Genomic DNA, 19,536 nt, shown 5'->3' with positions numbered 1-19,536 from the left:
GGTCAAACTATAGCCTATGCCAGGTGTCCTCAAACTAAGGCCCGGGGGCCGGATGCGGCCCTCCAAGGTCATTTACCCGGCTCTAACACAGGGTCAACCTAAGTCTGTAACGACTCAAAAGCACACAACAACAACAACAACAACAACAACAACAACCCTATCTCATTAGCCAAAAGCAGGCCCACAGTTCCCATTGAAATACTAATAAATTTATATTTGTTAAAATTGTTCTTCATTTTAATTATTGTATTGTTTTTAAGTGGTTTTTGCACTACAAATAAGATATGTGCCGTGTGCATAGGAATTCATTCATGTTTTTTTCAAATTATAATCCGGCCCTCCAACAGTTTGAGGGGCTGTGACCTGGCCCTCTGTTTTAAAAGTTTGAGGACCCCTGGCCTATGCTAACCAGAAATCACTGTTTGTAAACCCCAATATCTTTTTCCAAATTTAAAGGAGATGGCAAGGGCATGACATGTAGAATGGTAGGGTCACAGGAAATTATCATCTTCATTCTTCAAAGGGCGTTTCTTCCTGTTTTTGAGAGTGTTTCGATAATTTCCAGAATTCAGAAAGGCTACTTTTTGGACTACAGCCTCTAGAATCCCCAAGCAAAACATATCCTTTGGTTGTATAAAAGAGTGTCTTTTTTAAAGAGTAATTTCCCCAGATTCTGGCAATTATTTTGAATGCAATTATTTTACTTCAGGCTACACAGAGATCTTCTAAATGTTAATGTCTGACTTCTGACCATATATTTTTAGCGTTTACATTCTGCTCTGAATCTCTGTGATAAGACAGGTATTTAAAATTCTTTTCACAAAGGCCACAACATGTATTTGTTCCCTTTGCCCTTTTAGTTGAAAGTGCTGCACTTAAAATGCAATACTTGTATCAACAATTGACCTCACTCGATAGATTCCTGTAAGGCATTTTATCAAATGCTCTGCAAATCAGAAAATGACCTGCCATTATAATCTGCATCCTGGATTTCAGACTATTTTGCCTGATCGTGGTGATGTGTAAATGTAGACATGTCTGGCTGATAAAAAACGACCCCCTGACCAAAATGGTACATCAGAGCTAGATTATATAAACTGCGTGTCAAAAGAAAATTGTAAAAAATCAAACTCTACCAAGAGCTGATGTAATACAATACACTGGGTCTTTGCAACTTTAATCTGTTACAATTTGGTAGAAAATCCATTCAGGCACATTACATATGAATCTTCTTGCAAATCACTCACATGAAATTTTGCTGAGACTATAAAAATAGGCACTTTGCAATGTGGAGCACACAAAATCCATAAACAGATAATAAATCAGTAACTATATTTACTACAGTTTTACAACCGTTGCTGGTGTTGCTAACTGCCATCAAGTTGACCTCGACTCATGGTGATTCTTTGAATGAAAGATTACCAGGTTACCCTGTTATTAATATTAGTGTTTTTTTCTAGGGAGTCATGTCTTTTTATGATATGACCAAAGCATGATAGCCTCAGTTTAGTCATCCTGGATTCTAGGGAGAATGCAAAACTTGATTTGCCTTGTATGTTCTAAATTCTTGTGATTGAATTTCAGTTCTTTTGCTACATATACTTTTATGTTTAAAATTGGATTATGTGACATTCTCTGTTCAGTGTGTTACTGCCTGGAAAAAGTGCAGTGTTAGTATACACAAATGGTATGTTATTATACCACTAATCGTGAGTTATGAATCCCCTCATTTCAAACTATAACATTTACTATCAATAAACCTAAGTGAACAGATAATGTATGAATACAGACATTGCCAATTAACCATGCAAAATCTGGTAATACTGGGCAGCTATGAAGCCCTGGCAAAGCCAATGCCTGATGTCTAACTTATGATCTTTTAGGCTTGCATTTTGAGCAGTACCAGGTTCCTGGCTTCACATGGTTGCATGTCTCCCCAGCATGGGACTCTGTCTCCACAGTGTGTAGAAATAGGAGGATTTCTAAGCTGGGCACAAATTGATTCTACTCCAGTGGTTCTCAACCTGTGGGTCCCCAGATGCTTTGGCCTTCAACTCCCAAAAATCCTAACAGCTGGTAAACCAGCTGGGATTTCTGGGAGTTGTAGGCCAAAACACCTGGGGACCTACAGGTTGAGAACCACTGCTCCATTGCATGCACGTAGAAACACCTAAAAATGGTGTTTTCATGGGATAGGAAGTGGTGGGCTTCTCCATTACACTCCCCTCCATGATCCTTCTGCACATTAGTGGTTTAAAGACAGTGTGAGTTCCACTGCTTGTCTCCTCAAGAGTGAGGGGCTTGAGAGGCAAAGGGCGCAATAGAAGTGACGTGTGTGATGGATGTAAGTAAATTCTCTTTCTTCTTTAAAGATGATACTGCATGAAATGCCATGCAAAGAAGATGATTCCCCTCACTTCCCCCTCCACCTTTTGTGGGATAAAGCTTTTGGAAGTAACCACCAACAAGGTCTTTATGAAATGTTGCCAGGAATGATAGTAGGACTGAAAGAAAACTGTCCTCTGAAGATTTCAAAAATGTGGACAGGTACATATAGGGAGATGCACTCTTTCAGATAGTCTGGTCCTAAGCTATAATTCTAGAGGTTGGGATTGAAACCTTACTAAACTCTTCACTAATTTGGGACATGATGGGAACTGAAAGGGTGACTAGATACATTGTCCTAACACTTTGTAAAAATTGCAATCAACAAAGACACCAAGACAGAAGTAGGGCTGTTCCAAGTGGATAAACTGTGAAGTCTCCCTTCCTCAAAACTCTTAGAGTTGGTTATGAAAGTGGCTGAAATCTTAAACACATGCTCAAATTGCACTTCAATGGGATTAAGCAAATAGGACAGTTTAAGTGGGTGGAAATGCCAGGTCTCCGAGAAAAGAACTGGCAATTTTATCACCACTTTGAATGAGGAACAGCAATCTTCCTGAGCACAGAACACACACAGGAAGCATTACATTCTTCAAGTCATCTAGTAGATTATTGACATTGAAATCTGAAATGAGACAGCCTTTGATCCCAGGCAAATGCTGAAATAGTCCTTTTTTCTCTCCTGTCCATTAATATTTGACATTTTTAGAAGTATACTCTGTTTTCAGGCAACTGTCAGGAATGCATATTTAGGGAAAATTATTGACTCAATTTAAAGAGATTTATAATAATGTATTTTCACCCAGAATTACAGCTTTTAATAAAGAATATAGCAGAATTTGCCTGTTTCTGTTTCTTCACTCAATAATCAAAATCCACCAGCACTGAAGCGAAGATTCTGTAATCAACTTTGCTGAACTGGCCACATTGTCCAAATGTCCGATCACCACCTCAAAAGCAGTTTCTTTATTCTCAGCTCAAGAATGGAAAATGGAACATTGGTGGTCAACAAAAGAGATTTAAAGATGGGCTTAAAGCTAACCTTAAAAATGTGGTATAAACATGAGAACTGGGAGACCCTGGCAGGTCTGCTGTTACCAACAGTGCAAGGGATTTTGGAAGAGGAATGAATACAGGGCAGAAGTAAGTGTGCCAAAAGAAAGGCATACCAAGCAAACCCTTGCTGTGCCTGCCTTCCACCTGGAAACTGATGTCCTCATTGTGAAAGATAAAGTAGATCCAAAATTCACATTCACTTATGGACCCACCACCAAGGCTCTACCCCTTGGAATACAATCATACTCGGCTATGAGTATGATGATATGATAAATATACTTTTCATCTTTCAGCTATTTTCATTTTGGAACAAGCAAGCTGGAATCACCTAACTATATCAAAACAGGGTCTCATCTCAATGAATTGTGATCTATCTGGGGTTCCCAACCATCCTTACTTCCTGTGCCCTACACAACTCAAACAGAAGTGGCTGATGTTGGCAAGTCTAGGGGTCAATTGTATGCCTGGAGCCCTCCACAAACTATATAGACTGCCAAAAATGTTGAAAAGCAAATAAAAGAAAGCAACTGAGAGTATACAGTTGATTCTGAAAAAAAAGAAGAGAGATATTTTTGGTATCAAACATTATCAGGGGATCCCAGTGACCCATTTAGGCTTCCCTGAAGACAACTTTCTGCTGAAAAAGCAAGATTTCAGAGGATTCTAGTAAGACAACGCAAAAACACCCTTGAGCAAAGGGCACATGTAACTCATGGGCCATACTTTGATGGCTCCTGGTTTACAGTAATGCTTGTGCAATTGAAGGTTTCTACCATTAGAAACTGCCTTATTAGAAAAGATATCTGGATTTTTGTTATTAAAAGATTCTTAATTTTGACACTTATATAAAATTATTGAAATAATAATTCTCCCACATAACGCATGAAGGAATCTACTTCCCTCACTGCTATTTACCAGAATCATGAATAGGATCTGACTTTCCCACAGTAGCCACTGTAGTCAATGGTGGGAGATAAGGTAAGTGAAGGGATTATCATTTTCCTCCTTCTCAGTGCCTTGCCTTCCTAGGGACCACATGCCAAGCATCTGTTCCAGTAGCTGGCCAATCAAGGGCCTGTTGGTTGGCTAATAGGAAGGTACTCCTAGTCTGCAAGAGGACAATATATTGGCTGCTGGGGTGTGTTCCAGGCCAGTTTTCTTGGAGGCAGGGTTCCTCTTCCTCCTTAATATTGGCATGTGTGATTAATTTGCTTAATTCATGGTAGTTAGGATGTTCATTTTCTTCATCCCAACTTTGAGCTGGTGACTTGGAATTGGGCTGGATCCATCTGGTAAATCCCTTTGGAAGTGGAGACAATCAGAGACCTGCCAAACTTAGGAGTGGTCCTTGTCTCACTCCAAGATGGCATGGGAGAAAGCACTGTGGAACCTATTTCTACCATCTCAAGAGTTTTACTGGGAGGCAGGCTGGATGTGAGGTTCATCAACTAGTACATGGATTGGCTGATCCTTGAATCCTTGAATCCATAGACTTGCACTGAGCTAAGGTTCTGTAGGCCTGTAATCACTACAATTACTGCCCTGCCCGCTCTACAAAAGGTGCATGCATATTGTTTCTGCTTGGGCTGCAGCTTCATCAATAGGCCAGTGACCTTGCAGATTTCAATTTCCACCACATTTTAATTTGCAGTCCCAAGAAATGAGTCATCAGCATATCACAGACTTTTTTGAATGGTATGATGCAGTCTTCTGTTTTAAAAACGTATAGAAAATATGTAGTTTTAAAAATATATAGACATTTTTTTAAAGAGGATACATGCAATTTAATTATGGTTTTCTCTGTGTTATTTTAATTTAACTGGCATACCATTGATTGGAACAGAGTTATCATACACATGGGACATTGTCATAAACCAGAAACAGACTGTTTTGTCTCCTGCAGCTTTAATTAAACCAACAGAGCCGCAGCAAGGTTTGGATTAAACCATTAGGCTCTTGGTTAAACAATGCATAATCAATTGCATAAGAATCTCCCACCTTCTGGTCTACTGGAGAGCAACAAGGCTCTCTAAAACATATATAATCCCCACCTGATTAAAAACATGAACATACAAATCTTTATTAACAGGCTGAATTTTATAGCCTGAATAAATTAAGGAAAACTAGGTGTGTGTGTGTGTGTGTGTGTATCTCAAATTCTGCCTCATTTGATTTTGGTTTGGAAAAGGCAAAGTCCTTTGTAAGAAATGGGAGTATGATTGTCTTCCACTCTATCAAGCCTAATACAAAATTCTGCTGAGCCCTTTTTCTAATTTCTGAAATTTCAACAAGTACCTCTCCGTACTTTCAAGTCTGATCTTTTGAGCCCTATCAGTTTGGAAATTGTTTTTAAAAGATATATGGAAACAGAGTGTCTCAGAAGCACTGAACTGTATACCTATTGCAAGCCAATTTCCTGTTTCCACAGGATGATAGTAGAATACACACAAATCCTTATATTGTTTCTATGAACTGCTCCCTGAGAGACATGTTATCATCTGCTTTTCATCTCCAGCTCCATTTTCCAGGAATAAACAACTCTGCTGAATTTATGACATCTACTTTTACCAGGCATATGATTTGCAGCGATCTTTTACTTTACTGTAAGGGCTTTACTGTAAGGAGTTTGAATTTTAACTAATACAGATGGTATCTTGAGGTTTTCCTTTAAAAGGAAACTTAATTAGAACAAGCCTGATCTAATCCTAACAATGAGGATGTTTTGTGGTTGTGAAAGAGATTACTTATTTATTGCATATGAACTTTTATATCAATGGCCTATGGCAGATACATGGAACAATTCTGAGAAGTTGTAGGTATTACCTACACTGAAAAAAAGGTAGTAGGTTAGAAGTTTAAGGTTATTACTGTAATAAATCCTAAGAGTAGCTGTTTGTTTCCTGAGTGGTCCTGGGGTATTTTTAATCCGAAAGAGGACAGGAGAAGAACACAGTAGATCTTCCTATGAGAAGAAGAGATACATACATATCAAGCCATTGCTCTAGCACCTGCACTAGCAGGGAGCAATCACTATTGCTGCTTGCCCAAGAGCTTGAATCAATGGGGATGAAATTAGCATTTGCAAGCACAATGGTGGTGTATGCATTACCTCCTCTCGAAACTGCTGGATGAGTATAGTCATCCCTCCACATTTGTGGTTTCGACTTTTGCAAATTTAATTATTTACAGATTTGATTAAAAAGGTTTTCTCTTGGACTCTCTAGGTCTCCCAGTCTGACTCTATGGTCAACCTCCTCCAGTCATGCTGGAGGACAGGAATTTCTAGATAGAATACTTTTCTAAGAATTTCTAGGTCCTCCAATCAGATTCTGTCTTCACCTACCAGCATAAGTTGACTATAGAGTCATGCTGGAAGATCTAGAAATTCCTAGAGAGATGTTACGTAAGTAAATAAAAGAAAGAAGCAATTTCTTGATTTGTATTTTTTTTTCATTTTCATGGGGGTTCTGTGTCCCTAACTTCATCAAATTTGGCTGGCTGTACAGTATTGACCAGCCATTTCCCCACCCAGTCAAAATGGCTAGTCTAAATGGAATATTGGGTTATTGTAGGTTTTTCAGGCTACATGGCCATGTTCTAAAAGCATTCTCTCCTGACGTTTCGCCTGCATCTATGGCAGGCATCCTCAGAGGTTGTGAGGTCTGTTGGAACTAGGAAATTGGGGTTTATATATCTGTGGAATGTCCATGGTGGGAGAAGGAACTCTTGTCTATTGTTAATGCCTGGGGAAAATCTTTTGTTGACAGGTGATTAGCTGTCTCTGATAGTTTCCTCTCTGGAGTTGCCCTGTGTTTGAGTGTTCTTTTACTGTCATGATTTTAGACTTTTTTTAAAATACTGGCAGCCAGATTTTGTTCATTTTCATGGTTTCCTCCTTTCTGTTGAAACTGTCCACATGCTTATGGATTTCAATGGATTCTCTGTGTAGTCTGACATGGCGGTTGTTGGAGTGGTCCAGAATTTCTGTGTTCTCAAATAATATGTTGTGTCCAGGTTGGTTCATCAGGTGCTCTGCTATGACTGCCTTCTCTGGTTGAACCAACCTGGACACAGCATATTATTTGAGAACACAGAAACACTGGACCACTCCAACAACCACCATGTCAGACTACAGAGAGAAGCCATTGAAATCCATAAGCAGTCTGCCTCCCACCCGGAATAATGTCCAGGGTGGGAGAAAGAAAGAACCCTTGTCTGTTTTGGTTCTAAATTTGTAAATACATTAATTATTACATAACATTACTGTGTATTGAACTGCCTTTTCTGTCAATTTGTTATAAAACATGATGTTTTGGTGCTTAATTTGTAAACTCATAACGTAATTTGACCTTTAATAGGCTTTTCCTTAATCCCTCCTTATTATCCAACATTTTTACTTATCCAACATTCTGCCTGCCTGTTTATGTTGGATAAGCAAGATTCTACTGTATTTCAAAATCCAAAAACTTGTTGAAATCCAAAATATTTTTAGTCCCATAAAGGATAATCAACCTTTATTTTGTGTTAATCTCAACTGTAAGCCACCTCCAGTCCCATGTCAGATGAGATATAAATTAATCCCACCAACCAACAGGTTCCTGTTTTTCTTGGAACTAGACATGTAAAGACAGGATAAAAATGGAAATTGCTCAAGGTCTTTTAGTGTACCAATGTCACTCCAAAATACAATACTAGGTAGAGAAAGTACTGCCTTTTACAGATACTGTAGCCAGAGATATGGGGCACTACTTTGTTTAATACCCTGACAGTCTCATTATGTGCAGTTAGCTGCACAAGGACTCATTTTGCTTCCATATCAATCATCTTCTTTTTCTTGGATACTCTACATATATGAAATAAAGGTATTATTTGACCCATATAGCTCTGCTAATCGTTAGCAATTTAAGAGCAGAAACCAGCAATGTCATTGTAGTTCATACTATCTCTATGTAGTCTTAAGACATGTAGAGTAAAAGAAACAGCTGCTCTCTTACCAAAAAAATCTAAGTGGTTAGGGAGGAGGGGGAAAGGGGGGTGCATAACAAAAGAGGCAGTATTCCAGTTGGACAGACTGGAAAAGGGAATTATTTATTGGAGTTGGTTCCCTTTTAAGGCTTTCATAACTTACATTGAATGATTAGCACAGGCCTGAATATAGTTTGGAAAAGCAAGTGGACATGGTAAGTTGTAGCTCAAAAAACACCAGATTAAGACAACATGATGAACCCAAATTACTTTTCTCACATAGTTGTTCAATTGCTATATATTTTAGAAAGATATAACCACAAGCTTTTAAACTAGGAATAAATATTTGTTTAGGGGCTACCTTAACGTTGAACGTTATTTCCTCCATGACGTAAACTCGTTCAGGAAATGCTTTAGCCACCTCCTCCACACTGTTAAAATATTGCACAGGCTCCTTAATATCACGGTCTTGTTCCAGCAGCTTAAACTGCCCTGAAAACAGATGATAAATAGAAGAGCAATAAGATATTTATATTGGCTGTTTCTTTGGCAACTGCTAACGCACTCCTTACACTATTTAATTTGGTCGGTTTCCTCAAATTATTAACAGTTAGGCAATGGAAGAACAGATTGCAGCAGTCTTCATGAACCTGAAAAGGAAAGAGCTACCAAGCTTGGCTAAACCGGAATTAGAAGAATGTGTGGGGGCCGACATGAAATTTAATAGAATTTACAGGCAAGCCCTCTGGAAGTTGACTGAAAGTACTAATGTGGTCTCAGAATGGAAACAGACACAAACTTCTGTACACTGAGAACTTTTCCAACATGTTACAATACTTTAGGATTTAAAAGAACAGACGTAGTTTCTACAGGAAAATAGATTTCAGAAAACAAACAAATGAACCAAAATTACAGATATTTATGAAGTGAACAAACTGTCTGTTTTCCAAGTCACAAAAGCCCCCCTCCTCCCACAACACATTCTTGGGACCAGAAATGTTGGATGAATTCACTAGAATTCCTTTCTGCTTCATTTTTGGACACAGCTCTTTACCTATCCTTCAAGTCCTCCCCTTCCTCCAGTGATTATGGTGCAGGCTGCATCTGTGCATAGATAAGCACATAGAACAGGACCACAAAGGACTGTATTGAAATCATCAGAAACAGGATGCCAATTTGAAGAGAGAGTTTGCAAAAAGGTGCAAATGACAAATTCTGGAATTCTGGAAAACACTATACTGCTCTTCAGAATGAGAGAAGTTTTGTGCATGTATTAATTCTGTAGGCTTTGTCAAGGCCACCAGATCAAAGAAATTCCAGGACACTTAAGATGAAGCAAAGCTATTTGGTGCTTTGTAAAAAAAGAAAGCCCACCATTATTCTGTTCACTGAGAAAGACCCCAAGTCTCCAGAGATTGTGCCCCAAGGCTGCCATGTTTCCGAGCATGTGTATATCTCTCCCCACTATAAATAAAGTTGAGGTAAAGCCAAAAAGCAGAGATTTATATATGATACCCAAAAAAGATGGACAAAATAACCCTTATGCTCTGAAACAGCCAACAGCAAGTTTCCTCTCCTTCAAAGCCCTCAAAGAAGAGAGTAGCAGACCAACTGCAGCAAGCTCTGTCCTTACGGGTTGTTGTAGGTTTTTTCAGGCTATATGGCCATGGTCTAGAGGCATTCTCTCCTGACGTTTCACCTGCATCTATGGCAAGCATCCTCAGAGGTAGTGAGGATGCTTACCATAGATGCAGGCGAAACGTCAGGAGAGAATGCCTCTAGACCATGGCCGTTTAGCCCAAAAAACCTACAATAACCCAGTGATTCTGGCCATGAAAGCCTTCGACAATACTCTGTCCTTATGGTTAGGTTGAGAAATAGGAGATTGGAAACTACAACTTTTTTTCCAAAAATATACCATCTCATTTTTTATCCACTGGAATGTTGTACCAGAATATATAGGTTTACAAGAACCAATTTGACTGTTTTATGGGCAAAATAACTCCATCATACCAATTTTCAGTTGTGTGAACATTATGCAAAGCATAAGAAGTAAGTTTAACATTTTATTTTGGTAGCATTTGCCACATTCACTAAGACAGAAGTAGAAATGGCTTGTCCCATCAAACATTTCGGATGACAGTGCCTACAAGCTTTGGGTTTGCTGGTGAAGACTTCTAGGAATTGACACAAAAAACACCTGGAGGAACAAATGTTCTCCATCCCTGTTTTAGGGTCTTAGTAAAACGGATTTGAGAAGATTTTAATGAACTGCAAGGATTGGAGAAAATCTGGTTTACATTTCATGTTCTTCTCGTTGACATTTTCATCTTGCAGAAAATGGAAGTTTAAAGTGCAGAAAGTACAACTGGGAATACAAATGTCTATGCAATTTAGACTGAATGGAAATGATTTGTAAAGCAAAACTTATTTTGAGAAATCCTTCTCAGGAAACAGTAACAAATGTGGTGCCCTGTATTACTTTGTATGAAAACAAAGTAGCATAATCTCAATTTGGTGTGCTTCAGATGTCTTCATTCCCACCACATGCAGATAATCATAGAATCATAGAATCAAAGAGTTGGAAGAGACCTCATGGGCCATCCAGTCCAACCCCCTGCCAAGAAGCAGGGATATTGCATTCAAATCACCCCTGACAAATGGCCATCCAGCCTCTGCTTAAAAGCCTCCAAAGAAGGAGCCTCCACCACACTCCGGGGCAGAGAGTTCCACTGCTGAACGGCTCTCACAGTCAGGAAGTTCTTCCTAATGTTCAGATGGAATCTCCTTTCTTGTAGTTTGAAGCCATTGTTCCGCGTCCTAGTCTCCAAGGAAGCAGAAAACAAGCTTGCTCCCTCCTCCCTGTGGCTTCCTCTCACATATTTATACATGGCTATCATATCTCCTCTCAGCCTTCTCTTCTTGAGGCTAAACATGCCCAGTTCCCTAAGCCGCTCCTCATAGGGCTTGTTCTCCAGACCCTTGATCATTTTAGTCGCCCTCTTCTGGACACATTCCAGCTTGTCAGTATCTCTCTTGAATTGTGGTGCCCAGAATTGGACACAATATTCCAGATGTGGTCTAACCAAAGCAGAATAGAAGGGTAGCATTACTTCCTTAGATCTAGACACTATGCTCCTATTGATGCAGGCCAAAATCCCATTGGCTTTTTTTGCCGCCACATCACATTGTTGGCTCATGTTTAACTTGTTGTCCACGAGGACTCCAAGATCTTTTTCACACGTACTGCTCTCGAGCCAGGCGTCACCCATTCTGTATCTTTGCATTTCATTTTTTCTGCCAAAGTGGAGTATCTTGCATTTGTCACTGTTGAACTTCATTTTGTTATTTTTGGCCCATCTCTCTAATATGTCAAGATCGTTTTGAATTCTGCTCCTGTCCTCTGGACTATTGGCTATCCCTCCCAATTTGGTGTCATCTGCAAACTTGATGATCATGCCTTCTAGCCCTTCATCTAAGTCATTAATAAAGATGTTGAACAGGACCGGGCCCAGGACGGAACCCTGCGGCACTCCACTTGTCACTTCTTTCCAAGATGAAGAGGAAGCATTAGTGAGCACTCTCTGTGTTCGTCCACTTAACCAATTACAGATCCACCTCACCATAGTTTTGCCTAGCCCACATTGGACTAGTTTCCTTGCCAGAAGGTCATGGGGGACCTTGTCGAAGGCCTTACTGAAATCCAGGTACGCTACATCCACGGCATTCCCCGCATCTACCCAGCTTGTAACTCTATCGAAAAAAGAGATCAGATTAGTCTGGCATGACTTGTTTTTGATAAATCCATGTTGACTATTAGTGATGACTGCATTTGTTTCTAAGTGTTTGCAGACCATTTCCTTAACAATCTTTTCCAGAATCTTGCCCAGTATCGACGTGAGGCTGACCGGACGGTAGTTGTTTGGGTCATCCTTTTTTCCCTTCTTGAAGATTGGGACCACATTGGCCCTCCTCCAATCTGCTGGAACTTCTCCCGTTCTCCAAGAACTCTCAAAGATGGTTGCCAATCGTTCCGAAATGACTTCCGCTAGTTCCTTCAATACTCTGGGGTGTAGTTGATCTGGCCCTGGGGACTTGAACTCATTAAGAGCGGCCAGGTATTCCTGGACGACTTCTTTCCCAATTTGGGGTTGGATGTCCTCCAATCCCTCATCCACTCCATCTTGCTGAGGTTGAAGACTCTCTTTTTGTGAGAAGACCGAGGCAAAGAAGGCATTAAGTAGTTCTGCCTTTTCCCTATCCCCTGTCAGCATTGCCCCATCTTCTCCTCGAAGAGGTCCTATCGCCTCCTTGTTTTTCCTTTTTCTACTGACATAAGAATAGAAGTCCTTTTTATTGTTTTTAATGTCCCTGGCAAGTCTGAGCTTGTTTTTTGCTTTAGCCTCGCGGACCTTTTCCCTACAGGTGTTGGCTATTTGTTTGAATTCTTCTTTGGTGATTTCTCCCTTTTTCCACTTCTTGTGCATGTCTCTTTTGTGTCTTAGCACAGTTAGAAGTTCTTTGGACATCCATTCTGGCTTCTTTGCACTTGTCCTATTTTTTCTCTTTGTTGGCACGGTTTGCAATTGCGCCTTGAGTATTTCACTCTTGAGAAATTCCCATCCATCCGTAACTCCCTTGTCTTTTAGTATCTGTGTCCACGGAATGCTGCTCAGCGTTTCCTTCATTTTTTGGAAATCAGCTCTCCTAAAGTCCAAAATACGGGTTTGACTTGTCTTAGTTTCGGCCTTCCTTTGTATCTCAAATTGCAGGAGCACATGGTCACTTGCCCCTAAGGATCCTACTACTTCGACCGCATCGATCAGGTCCTCCGCATTTGTTAGGATGAGATCAAGAGTAGCCAATCCCCTTGTTGCCTCTTCTACCTTCTGGACCATGAAATTGTCTGCAAGGCAAGCGAGGAATTTGTTGGACCTTGTACTCTTGGCCGAGTTTGTTTTCCAGCAAATATCGGGATAGTTGAAATCGCCCATGACTACTACATCTCTTCTCTGTGCCTGTTTGGTCAACTGTTGGCAGAAGACTTCATCAAGTTCTTCCTCCTGGCTTGGGGGTCTGTAGTAGACGCCTACAACGACATCTTTTTGAGTCCCAGTTCCCTTGATTCTTATCCAGATGATTTCAAGCTGGTTTCCCAGATTGCTGTCTTGAATCTCTTCTGCAGCATAAGAGTTTTTGACATATAAGGCTACTCCGCCTCCTCTCCCCTTTGTTCGGTTTCTGTGAAAGAGGTTATACCCCTCGATATCTACATTCCAGTGATAGGAGTCATCCCACCAGGTTTCAGTGATCCCTATGATATCATATTTGTGGTGTTGTGCTAAAAGTTGGAGTTCGTCTTGTTTATTTCCCATGCTCTGTGCATTAGTGTAAAGACATGTGAGCCCCTGAGATAATGGTGTAAGACAGCCAGTGTGGGGTTGAGTGTTGGAATGTCACTCTGAGAGACCACAGTTTGAGTCCCCTCATAGCCATGGAAATTCAATGGTTGACCTTAGGAAAGTCACACTCTCTCAGCTTCAGTTTTGTCAAGAAAATCCTGTAACAGAGCTGTCAAAAGTCAAATGCAATCTGAAGGCACACAACAATAGCAGAAGGACTAATACCTGGTAGACATCAAGGTGAACATGGATGAACTACATAATCTTCAGGTATGAACTGTGACAGAAATATCTAGGTGGCTATGCTAACCTCATAAATCTCCAGATTCCAGGTAAGTGAAGTATGTTGTTGGACATTCTGCTTCTCTGTAATTTTTGGAATTGGCTTCTAGTGGAAGAGAACTACTACATGAGCATTGTACAGCCATGGTGATATCACTGTACTTGGCTTTCACCTTTCTAAAATAGGAGCCCCCGGTGGCACAATGGATTAAGCACTTGTGCCGGCAGGACTGCTTACCGATCCGGGGAAAGTGGGTTGAGCTCCCTCTGTCAGCTCTAGCTCCCCACAAGGATAGTAAAAAAACATCAAAACATCCAGGCATCCCCTGGGCAACATCCTTGAAGGTGGCTAATTCTCTCACACCAGAAGCAACTTGCAGTTTCTCAAGTTGCTCCTGACATGGAAAAACAAAACAAAAAACAAAACCCTTATTTTAATTCTGAAGCATTGGATTTATTTTTTAAAAAAAGATTACAATTGAAAGTAACCACTGATCTACGCACTAAAATGTCATGCTAGAGAGATCAGGGTGGTGGCTGTAAAGAAAGAGGCTGGGAACTCCCACTCCCCATTGCTTTTTATTCTTCTGCTGAAAAGGCTTGCTGAATTCGCTACTCCTACATCAGGCACTCCTTTTAAACAGAAGAACTTGTTTCATTCATTGCAAACTTGCTTATTGAGCATTCTTCTATGCCTTTTAGGTTTTGACCCTGGTCCATGTTAAACAGACTGTGGTGGAAGTGTAGGATGTTGTATAGTAAAAAATTCCATTTGACAGGGACAGTTATGTAAACATTTCTGCTTCTGCCTGGAACTCTGGATAGAACAAACAAGCCTTGAAAGAAAAACCGCTTTCAGAAAGAAGCATTTTTGAAAATGTACATAGATCAGTTCCATGTAAAAGACTGCTTTTGTCTCACAAGCAGGAAGCTTTTAAATATAGTGAATGGGAGACGACTGAAAGCCAAAAGAGACAACCTATAGCCTTTGGCAATATATATTCATAGCACTTTATGATGTGGGATGATATTGATTCTAGTTTATTCAAAGTTTAGCATTTCAAGAGCCAACAGCTATAACTTGCATATGTGCAATGAAGACAACATTTAAAAACAAAAAGGCACTTCTTTGGATTGTTGAATACTGTCATATTCTTCATTCTTCAATGTATCATGTGTGCATTTTCTCCTTATACAACATCACACTAAAAAGAGGCTGAAAATATTTTCCCATCAGCAAAGGAAGTTTCCCTCAAGTGAGGAGACAGTGATGGATATGTTCCACAAAGCATTAGAATCACCCATGTGTAAAAATGGCAAATATGCTCATTATGTCTATTTTAATTATATAGTTTAGAATAGCATATAAATCAGCATAATGTAGCACTTGTTTAAATATAAACTGAACATTTTAGATAAAAACCAGAATATCCAACAAGGCCTCAATGGAGCTAGTCTTTCTGAAATGACCTGTTTAAAAGTTATTTTGAGCCAATTTGTAACACACCATATTACAATGACATTACAGTAACAAGGACAAGCTAGAAGAGAACCAGAGTTTATCTAACAGATCATTCTTCCAGTTCTTATATGATTTTCTGTTACTAAAACAGAGTGATATATTCACAAAAAAGTCATTTTACCCAAACCCTCTAACTTTAATAGACTGTTTGAACTGACAGCTATGGATTCACTTGGAGGATGACTTGTAATGGTGAATTGTTTTAATGTATTTACAGTGTTCCCTCACTTATTGCGGGTGTTATGTTCCAGGACCACCTGCAAAAAGTGAAAATCCATGAAGTAGGGATGCTATATCTGTATATTGAGTTCCGAGGGTGAGGCAGAAGCAAGGAGAAATTTGAAAGCACCGCACACCTTTTTTTTTGCTAACCATTTCTCCTTTGCTTTGCAATATCTCTCGATTGGCTGCCTCTCTCCCAAGGAGGAAGATGAAACCCCCTTCCACAGGAGGCGGGATTAGAACACTGCTCTGGGCAACAGCAATCATTCATAAACTGGGAGGCAAAAACCCACAAAACAGCAAATCCGTGAAAAGCGAACCGCAAAGTAGTGAGGGAACAATGTATAACTGTTTTTAATGTAGGTTAAATGCATTTTATGCTCTATATTGTTTGGCACCAAATGGTGCCTGCTGGTAGCCATCCTGAGTCCCCCTTCAGAGGCTAAAAGGACAGGATAGAAATGCTCCCAACAAACAAACAAACAAACAAGCCGTCAAATCTGTCATTCACCAGCCCGATAACCAAATCTGTCATTCACTAGCTTGATAACCCCTGGTGGTGCAATGGGTTAAGCCACTGTGTTGGCAGGACTTGCTGAATGACAGGTCAGTGGTTCGAATCCGGAGAGAGCGAGTTGAGCTCCCCCTGTCAGCTTCAGCTCCCCATGCAGGGACATGAGAGAAACCTCCCACAAGGATGGTAAGATCATCAAAACATCTGGGCATCCCCTGGGCAACGTCCTCACAGGCGGCCAATTCTCTCACACCAGAAGTAACTTGCAGTTTCCCAGTCACTCCTGACACAGAAAAAAACTCTAAAACGTTACTTTTACTTTTGTGGAATTTGAACCCTGGTGTCCAACATTCTTGGTGCATCAGGAAATGCACCATTTAACCCTTTTCAGAATTATGCTGTTGACTGGATTGTTGTGATATCCCAGTGATACACATCATCAACAAACTTCCAAAGATCTTTGCAATGGCAAACTGCCCGATCTAGAACCAACAAGTCTTGGACTCTCTCTTATTACCATTAATTTAGCTGTACTGCTATCAGGGAGAGCTTTACAAGCCTTAACCAACAAATGCTTCAAGCCAATGGAGAATTTCAGCATTGGGAGCTCTGCCATCAACTTAAGGCAAAGAAGATGCTGGGAGCTTTTGTACGGCAAACTCCAACTCAGACAGTTGGTTTATAGACAGAAGACACCTGGTGTTGATAGGCAAAATAATTTAAAATAAATAAAAACAGAACACACTTCCTGCTTATGGAAAGTTAATATCAAGCAATGCAATCACTCTCTACCCTTCATAGCTACATGTCTGTGTCCAGGCTCATATAAGACTGGGACATAATCCTTCACTGTCTCTAAAGTAACAAGCTTCAACCTGTGTCCATTCCTCATTCTTTCCTGTGTACTCGGAACAGGAATAATTTTATTGTTAGAGATAGGAAGAGGGTGATTACACCCAATGTGGATTGTGACCACTCTCCTTTCCCCATATTTTAAATGCTTATGGAAGTAAAACCTATAACAGAATGGTTGCAATGGTGTGAGTTCTCAGAATATTCACAAACAGTTCAAAGGAATAAAGCTGTCAGAACCTGTCTAGTGTTTGCAAGGCAATGGAAAGCTGTCCAGCTTGTTGGAGTAAAATCTCACTGAAGTTTTATGGGGGGCAGACTGAGGGCTGGGAAATGCTCCAGGGTTGTAAAGACGCAACAGGGCAAAGAGTGCAGAATAGCAGTGAAGGTTCAGAAGCAGAGGAGGAGCAGACAAGATTTCACCATAAAATCAAGTCACCTAACCAGTTTTTTGGCTTCAGGTCTCTTGTCTTCCTCTAATAAGGGTGGAGAATGCTGGACAGGAGGCAATCTTTCCCTTGAGAAACCAGTTTGTTCATGACTGCAAGCTAATTGAGAAATACACATGGGAGCTTGCTTTTTAATACTATGAATTACAACCCTAATATATGTTATCGTAATATATGATAACAAGCTTTCCCAACAGATATCCTGACAATGTGGTTTAGCACCTCTGAATGAGAAGGGGAAACTGCATTTGGTATCAGAATTTTATCCTTTTCTTTCTTAATTCTCACTTTTAGAAAATCAGTGAACAGGGTAAAATAGGGTTAACCAATTATTGCAAAAACATAAAGCTGTTGATGAGAGATAAATGGACGGCTGATTTCCAGTGAGTTAAGTTATGACAAGAGGATGAATTACTGGTAAGTAAGATAACAATGTATGATTCTATACAATTCATACTCTTAACTGCTTGGTATATCTAGATGTAACTTATCTCCAGTGTACATAGGAAAAGCAATAGCTGCTACCTCAGTTAAACCTCAGAGGGTCCTTCCAGACCGGATCGGAGCCCAGGATCTAATCCTAGGTTTTCTGCTTTAAAATGGATTATATGAATCCACACTGCAAGATAATCTGGGATAAACAGAAACCTGGGGTCAGATCCTGGGATATAGGGCCTGTCTAGAAGGGCCCAGAGACTAATACTTGAACATTAGATGTCATTCCAGGGTACTCTTTATAATGATGATCAATTTGTAAATTATTTATATAAGCAATTATAGCCATTTAAAAAAAGATCTCCCTCTAATAAAAATTCCCAATTGACATAAGAAAACAATAGAGATTTAGAGACATAAGAAATTAGCTGAAAACAAAATAAACACTAAGCAAACCTTCCTATAGTACACACTACATAATTTGGACCCATATCTGATTTCCCGATACTTGAAATGACAAGAGTTGCAGAAAGTCTTCTATTACTACTACTATTACTATTTTTATTATTTTCATTTTTATCCCAAGTTTCTGTTTGAAACAGTACAGATTAAAACTATGGAAAACATTTAATAAAAGAACCAAAATGAAAGTTAATAATAAAGTAAAAACAAAATTAAACACATTAACATCTATTAAAAGACCACATTGTTGTTGCTGCATACCTTCAAACTGTTTTCAATTCATGACAACCCTAAAACTCTCATTTTTTATGGGACTGAGTGTGTATGGGTCACCCAGTGGGTTTCATGGCTGAGTGGCGCTTCAAATCTTGATTTCCAAAGTTGTTGTCAAAAATTCATGCAAACCTTAAAAGAAATTTTATGGCATAAAGATGTTTCAACTTACTGACAGGTACTCCTTCAACTTTTTTGGCCTTGAGTAATGGCCAGCTTGAAAAAAAAAATGAAGATCAGGACATTGAACTTGGCCCTGCTAACTGAAGTAGTATTGGCATAATATGGCCAATATTCAAATCTCCATTAATAAAAGAAACACTGAATTCTGAATTGTCATTTTTGTTATTATCAGAGTAAAAATGTATCTCCATCCATTTTAGCTCAAGCTGAATTCTTCGTCCATGTGTATAAGCACATAGATTGTACCCATTACTCATTATAACAAATATTAGAGATTTGCTTCTCATTCTTAGACATGAGAATGAAGAAAAGGGGTGGGAATGAGCAGTGATAGTGAGCTGTCTTCCTCTCTTCCAAGTTTAGAAAGAGGAATTTATGCTGACCCTCTGTAACTATGGATTCTGCATCCACAGATTCAGCTATCCGTGGCTTGAGAATATTCACACCACACACCCCAAAACATTCAGACAACAAATCTTGAGTTTTTAATTCTTTACATGGGGCAGTATTTTATTACACCACCAAATATAATGG

At 39.7% G+C, this 19,536-nt stretch overlaps 1 protein-coding gene across 1 annotated transcript in view; it reads right to left on the bottom strand.

Annotated features, from left to right (window-relative positions):
• The window catches only part of GAREM1 (GRB2 associated regulator of MAPK1 subtype 1), a 114,285-nt gene that overhangs the window by 23,425 nt on the left and 71,324 nt on the right, over positions 1-19,536 (bottom strand). The window contains exon 3 of the mRNA XM_060775231.2: positions 8,768-8,898. Coding sequence (XP_060631214.2) covers positions 8,768-8,898 — 131 coding nt within the window. The remainder of the gene's footprint in view (positions 1-8,767; positions 8,899-19,536) is intronic.

This window comes from Anolis sagrei, chromosome 4 (assembly GCF_037176765.1).
Source record: "Anolis sagrei isolate rAnoSag1 chromosome 4, rAnoSag1.mat, whole genome shotgun sequence".
Taxonomy (NCBI): domain Eukaryota; kingdom Metazoa; phylum Chordata; class Lepidosauria; order Squamata; family Dactyloidae; genus Anolis; species Anolis sagrei.
The sequence above is the reverse complement of the archived record's forward strand: the minus strand, read 5'-3'. Positions and strand labels throughout refer to the sequence as shown.